The sequence below is a fragment of the Euphorbia lathyris genome, chromosome 3 (genome assembly GCF_963576675.1).
Source record: "Euphorbia lathyris chromosome 3, ddEupLath1.1, whole genome shotgun sequence".
Taxonomy (NCBI): Eukaryota; Viridiplantae; Streptophyta; class Magnoliopsida; order Malpighiales; family Euphorbiaceae; genus Euphorbia; species Euphorbia lathyris.
In genome coordinates this window covers 75,897,584-75,904,630 of record NC_088912.1, presented here as the reverse complement: position 1 = coordinate 75,904,630, position 7,047 = coordinate 75,897,584, and the positions used below count along the sequence as shown (strand labels likewise).

At 34.8% G+C, this 7,047-nt stretch overlaps 1 protein-coding gene across 2 annotated transcripts; it reads right to left on the bottom strand.

Moving 5' to 3' along the window:
• Positions 1-2,620: 2,620 nt before the first annotated feature.
• On the bottom strand, positions 2,621-6,745 carry LOC136221834 (sulfite exporter TauE/SafE family protein 3-like). 2 transcript variants are annotated; one of them, XM_066009285.1, is made up of 11 exons: positions 6,406-6,744; positions 6,114-6,273; positions 5,837-6,037; positions 5,685-5,752; positions 5,440-5,523; positions 5,277-5,363; positions 3,630-3,680; positions 3,322-3,543; positions 3,157-3,250; positions 2,940-3,080; positions 2,621-2,849 (listed from the first exon to the last, which is right to left on the bottom strand). In XM_066009285.1, exons 1-11 carry the CDS (start codon positions 6,553-6,555, stop codon positions 2,767-2,769), a joined length of 1,341 nt encoding a protein of 446 aa, XP_065865357.1. In that variant the 5' UTR covers positions 6,556-6,744; the 3' UTR covers positions 2,621-2,766. The 2 variants fall into 2 exon arrangements, with proteins under 2 accessions (XP_065865357.1, XP_065865358.1); XM_066009286.1 differs by lacking the exon at positions 5,837-6,037 and having other exon boundaries at positions 6,406-6,745.
• Between the last annotated feature and the right edge of the window lie 302 nt (positions 6,746-7,047).

The following is a 7,047-nucleotide window of genomic DNA, read 5'->3' as shown; positions in this document are numbered from 1 at the left end:
TTCTTCGCTGATGATGTGATGATCTTTGTGGAAGGGAATGAGGAGCAAGTTGGTGTGGTCATGAATATCCTTAATTGCTTTTGCGCTGCTTCGGGCCAGAAGATTAATATCCATAAGTCTCGGATGCTTTGTTCTAAGAATATGGATAGAAGCGTCTGTAAAAATCTTAGTGATCTTTCTGGCATTCCTCTTACTCAATCCTTGGGTAAGTATCTTGGGGTCCCCCTCCACAGTGATAGAGTTTCCAAAGCCTCTTTTAAAGAGACTCTGGATAAAACTAATAGGTTGTGTGCTAGTTGGAAAGCCAATTCTCTCTCCTTGGTGGGCCGTCTTACCTTAGTTCAGTCTGTCAATTGTGCGGCCCCCAATCATATCATGCAGGCCTGTAAGCTGCCGGAGCCGGTTCTCAATGAGCTTGACAAAATTAACCGTCGGTTCCTTTGGGGTGAGTCTGGAGAGGGTAGGAAGATCCACCTGGTTCCATAGAAGGAGGTTTGCCAGCCTAAAAGCATGGGAGGTCTTGGCATTAGACAGGCTAAGGATAATAACAAAGTCTTATTAATGAAGCTCCTCTGGAGAATGTGGCAAAGCCCCTCTTCTCTTTGGGTTCGTTTGCTCTGTGGTAAGTATTGAAAGGACAAAATCTTTGGGGGCCCTAATGAAAGAGTTGTCAATTGCTCTTTCCTTTGGAAAGGGCTTAGCGCTGTGTTTGCTGAGTTCTGCTTGGGGGTTGGCCTGGAGGTAGGTAATGGCAAGTCCATTAGCTTCTGGAATGACACCTGGATCGGAGATAAACCGCTTATAGATGTTTGTAGCTCCCCCCGCCTTGTAATATCCGCAATTGGAGGATTGCCGACATGGTGGACTCTGAAGGGGACTGGATTTGGCCTAAATTTGAGTCCTTTTTTAGCCTGGATAATCTCCTTAGAATAAGAGGAGTTAAGATTAGTATTCAAGAGGAAGACAAGGATAGACATTGATGGGCCCTAACGAATAATGGCATTTACTCTTGCAAATCTGCCTTTGAAGCCTTTTCTAGTATCAGACCCGGCCCTTCCCCGAATTCTTGGAATTCCATTTGGGCCCTTAAAATCCCTTACCGTATTAGGAGCTTCCTATGGCTGGGAGTCAAGGATAGGTTGCTTACTAATGCGGATAGACACAGACGGCATTTGGCGGACTCAGGAGCTTGTAGTAGATGTAGAGGCCTAAGGTTGCTTCAAAGGGGATTCCCTGTCCAGGACTACCCAGAATAAAGAGATTCACCTTATTGGTTGGGATAGGCCTAAGGATGGGGTGGTGAAGTTAAATACGGATGGCTCCTGCCTCAACAATGGGAGAATCGCGGCTGGAGGTGTTCTTAGAGACGCAGGGGGAGCCTGGTTATCTGGTTTCACCCATAACCTGGGATTGGGCTCGTCCTTCTCGGCAGAACTTTGGGGTATCCTCTCTGGTGTCAAGCTTGCCAGAAGTCTGGGTGTTAAGAGGCTCTCTGTGGAGTCTGATAATAAGGAGGCCATTAATATGATTTCTGATAATCATGCTATTTGTCTTAATAGTCAAAACCTTATCAAAGCTATTAAAGGGCTTGGCTCTTCCTTTGAGTTCCTGGAGTTCAGCCATATCTTCAGAGAGCAAAACCGGATTGTGGATCGCTTGGCAGCTGCTGGGCATGAGGGGACGTTAGGTGTTACCACCCTTTCTGATCCTCCTACCTTTATTTCCTCACTTCTTTTAGAGGATAGGATTGGGGTTAGCTTTCCTAGGCTGATCCCAGGCTAGGTTGTTTTTTGTGTTTTCTTTCTTTTCTTATGTCTACCAAAAAAAATAAGTAATTAAAAGGCATCAACTCTTTTAAAAATGAGAAAATATCATAACATGTGATTCATGCCACATGAGCACAAATAATGACCAATGGTAGTTAAAGTTAACATCTCAACTTTAACACAGTGTAAGACGCTCAGATTTTACGTGAATCTTATTAATATACCCTTAGTACTATGATAGGTCTCTCAAGTTCTAATTTAATGTTTATTATTTTGAATATTGCCTAATGGTCGTGAATGATACAACCTACTAAAGTATTTCTAGAAAAACAACTTAAGTTATGTATTTTAGATTCATGAAAAGAGGAAGATCACACGGTACACTTACCAAGCATGTGAATCTTATAGGGATGGGTAGAGAATTAGTCCCATCAAGCGTGAGTGACAGACGTTGGATATTTTGGATAGGTCACTCTTGATGGCACCCGACTTACTTAGATCCGACCCATTTATTATATTATAGTAAAATATTTTCATTCCCTGTGAAAAAAAAAATATTTCTCTATGAAGAAGAAAACACAGAATTCCTTCTACTCTCTTACATCTATTTCGTTCTTATCGGCAAATCAAATTAAAGCTTTACTTGAAAGTCTATAAAATGTATTTATGTCATGAAAGTATTCTTCCTAATTCTTCAATTTTGTTTGATGTGATTATATTGTTTAAAGCCTAATAAAAACTAGTTTTGCACAAAATCGAAATAAAATATGACCAGGTAATGGGAACTGCTCTAGATTTGAAGATTTTAGTAATCTGCTATCTGCATTTATTTATCAATCTCATGATGAAAATCATAAACAGAAACTAACAATTAATTACACTATGAAACATAAATTAATATATTTCAGTACATATACATTAATTCTCGATTGAACTTTAAATGTATAATTCTATCTTCTTTGGTCCAATTTTATATACTCCGTATTAAGGCAAAAATGAATTAAGAAAGTGAACACATGTTTTCAAATCCCATATACTCCTTGTGCTCAATATCTGTAATCATATCTGCTATCCCAACCCCACCTGTACGTTTCAAAACAAACAATCACATCAAATACCCCTCAAAAAACTCAAGATTAACTAATTACAATTAATTAAGAATAATGTACGTACCTAATGCAATTGCACTGATTAGAATTGTCAACGACAAAATGAAAATAATAATAGAAGCTCTTCCTAACATATCTATCACTTTCTTTACCACATACTGCCCAACAATCCCGGCAACGATCGCCACTCCAAATAAGTAGAGAGCTGTGTATAGAACTAATCATAATTAATTATCTCCTTAATTAATTTAATAACTACATAGAAAATACTAATTAATTACCATATGGAATTGGGATACGTTTGAGGAGGTAGTATTCTACTACAGACATGGAAGCAGAAAATGTCATTGCAAATGTGGCGGTCGCACTTGACACCTATATATTTTAATTAAATTACATAAACTTAATTACTTGGTTAGAGCATAAAATTGTAATTAAGAAAATACCTGAGGAGGGATTCCCATCTCAAGAAAAAGAGGACCTAAAATAAAACCTCCACCAAGACCAAGCAATCCTCCAGCAATGCCAGCAAATAAACCACATAAGCAGTAAAATGTCAATTTGGGCACACTCAAATTACTTCCTGCCTCTCCTTTTGATGATATCTTTCTTTTTCCCTTATAAATTCTAAATGTTTCATATATAGCTAACCCACTTGTTATTGGCACCTGAATTAATTAAAAAAACATGTAATCAGTGCATTTTTAGATATTTAGAAGAATTTATGCCAATGAAACAAATAAGTGTGACTTACCTGAGCAAAGTCCAATATCCAATATTGCACTGAACAAGTTTTTGTGTAATTCTGCACATAAATGTTAAACATGTTGTGGTAATAATAGTAAAACCAAATTTAATTTTTGTGAAAAACTATTATGTCAAATGAATATAATGCAGAGAAACATGAAAAGAATTTCAGAGAGTACATATTTTCAAAAAAAGAAACAAATCTTTCTGAGATTCCTAATATATTAATTTCCTCGATATTTTTCTTGTTATAAAAAAAGTTATAACTCAATTAATTATACACATCAAACTACAATAAAACTGTGAATACATGATACGTGTTATAATTTGAGTGGTCAATAACTAATTTTTACGTATTAATTGTGTCTAATAGAAAAAATCAGATTTATAGAGGCCTAATAGGGCAAAATAAATTTAGAAATTTGGTTTTAGGAACGACATAACAAGCCAAAAAAATTAGAAATTTGAATTTAAGAAAGGGTTAACAGGCAAATAAAATTAGAAATTTGGATTTAAGGAAGGCCTAACACAAAAAAAAAAATTTGGATTTAGAGATGGTCTAACTAGTAAAAAAAAAGTTAGAATTTTGAATTTAACAGGACCTAGGTCAATTTTAAATTTTGTGGAGACAGGGGCGAAACTACTCGTGGTTGTGATGGTTTCAGCGGCCAGAGGGGCCAAGGTCCGCCCCTGACTGTAGTACTAGTTTCTTTAAAATTGTAGAGAAATAAAGCACGTGATTTTAGAAAATAAAAAATGTGATTCTAAATAATTTTAATTCTTGAATATTTTCATTTTAAAATTCTTAACGGCTAATTTGGAGTACCTTGTTAAAATTTAATAGTCATAATATTGGAAAGTGTAAAGTTAAGTGTTTTTATTTTACGTTTTTTATAATCACATAGATATAGTCCTTTTGGACCCGACCAACACATTAGGTTTGCACCTTACTAAGCCTCAGTCACTCTCACTATTTTCAATATGAGATTTAGTTAATTCTATCAAAGATTAACATAAGATATATGATTGAATCTTAACTATCAGTTTAAACTTTTAGTTCAATCGATTTTATGATATAGTATCAAAGGATACCTTTTGAACCAACCGTTGATGGTTCAAGTCTTCACGACCTCATTAAAACACATTCTTACCTCATCTAAACCGGATATAATTCACCCCAAATCTAAAAATCCAAAAATAGCATACGAATTTGGACAACCCAATTCCAAAAATCCATCTCTTGTGCGTCACATGCATCATAGTCAGATGTCACAATGTAACCCCCAAAAAAGCTTGGATACAAAAACTTATTGTTAATTTGTTTAAAAGGCCTAGCTTTTTCTCCCCTTTTCCTCACCCTTTAATCGTAACCAAAAAGACAAGTGTATATTATTTGCAATGGAAAAGACGGTGGCACGATTTTCACAACCCAATTCCCAGCAAAAATACAAAACTTCATATTACTATCATATCATTGCATATCTTTTTTGTTGTTTATCACGTGACTCAACCAAATTCAAATAAAATGTTCAATCATGCTCTCAATACGCAACAAAATAGGTTTTGGTTTTAGTATGTATGTATGTGGACATCAATTTCAGCAAACATCAATTAAATTAAATTGAATACTTAAAATTAATAAAATAGGAAAAACCTTTGTAATCTGCAGCGCAAGTATGATAAACCAGACACCAAACAGAAGCCCAACTCCCTTCCAGTAAACATTTTCAATTACAGATATCTGCAAACAACAATTTCAATCAATTTCAAGTTTTCAACTCATTAAAACACTTCAATTTTCTGTAATTATGTCTTACCTTTGCCTTATTGCTTAGTATTTCTGAGGAAGATTTCGAAACTACCACTTCAAATTTGGATTCCAAGCATCTAGCAGCATCCTCCTGAGAGATTGGAAACAAAAAATTAATGGTGTAACCGGTATTTAGCTGATTTTTCTTCCGAAATTCTAATCAAAATCTAAAAATCTACAAAAAGGAGAATCAAACCGACACCGCAAAAAAACAAGTAAGAAATTGAAAAGATTAAAAGACAAGTTTCAGACCATCTTTTTTGCTTCCGTTTCTTTGTTCCAAGTTTTGATAGCTCTCAAGAATGCCTTTGTTGACATAACTGCAGGTAATATAGAAGCAATTGAGTTAAATCAGTAACTAATAATTATTAGAAAATTAAGGAAGAAATGAATTAAGGTCATACAAATGAAGATGATAATTAGTAACACTGTAATCATCCACTCAGAAAAAATGACATTAAAAGTAACACCAATGCTAACTCCAAGAACCAACATTGGCTGGAATAAAAGAGCAAGATCATAGTCAATTAATGGCATATCGAGAGTCGGATGTCTCTGGTTCAAGTTGTAGTATACTGTTGAAGCTGCCGAACCTGTCACCATACCTGAATTTTCCACAATTAACATCACTAAACTTGTGTTAATTAAGTAATGCACCCGAACAATGAATTTAAATCTTACATTTGGAAATGGCGATTGATGATTTGGCATCGAACCCGATAATTAGCTTAAGCATCGGAACAAAAATGCCGCCTCCCCCAATACCAGCTGCACTGCCAAATGCTGCTCCGATAAATCCAGTTATTGTTCCCATCACTAATTTCCACCCAAATTTCATTTCCTGATGAATTGAAATTAATTGAGATCAATAGAGAATGAGCATTCTCCCAGAATGGAAATGGAAACCGAAACAGAAATGGAAACTGATACGAAAAGGGTAATGAAGAAGAGTTTCGGTGCAAAGTATACTTACCGGCCAGACATGTTTAGAAGGTGAATGAAGTCTGTTTCCATAGTGAGATTGAGAAGTGTGGTTGTGAGTTGAAGTTAGTTGTGTGTCTGCTACTGCTACTATGAATAAAGAAGCTAAAACCAAAATGTTAATGAAATCTCTAGGAATCATAATATGAGATTTCAGATTTAGTCTATAAAGGAAAATGGAGGAGAGCTTCAGATTTGAACTTCACAGCATACTCATTTATTAACTGCCTTTTCATCTCCCACACGCGGAGTTCATTGAAATTTGAAGTATATATATATACAAAAGCTGAAACGGTAAAGACATTTGGATATAAAATTTTAGTTCCAATGGATAGAATATAACAAAAAGGCTAATTTGCCCATATCAGTATTTTTATATATAAAAGTAAGTCAAAAAAAAAAAAAACGAGCATCATTAGTTAGTTAAGTCATTCATCTCATTTGTACTTTTCTTCTTTTTCAAAAAAAAAAAAAAAATTTACCACTCAAGTGACTATAGGAAAACTATAAAAATATTAACTCAAACGGTAAAAAATTTATAATTTCAAATAGATATGAAATTAATAACGTCTTAATAGGATAAAAAATAAATGATCAAAGACTTAATATATCTAAATAAAAAAATCAAAAGCTT

Coding starts and splice junctions, on each gene's coding strand:
- LOC136221834 (XM_066009285.1), bottom strand. CDS start 6,555: ATGATTCCTAGAGATTTCATTAACATTTTGGTTTTAGCTTCTTTATTC. Junction 5,524..5,684: donor AAACGGAAGCAAAAAAGATG/GTCTGAAACTTG, acceptor CCAATCTCTCAG/GAGGATGCTGCTAGATGCTT. Junction 3,081..3,156: donor ACGTATCCCAATTCCATATG/GTAATTAATTAG, acceptor TTCTATACACAG/CTCTCTACTTATTTGGAGTG.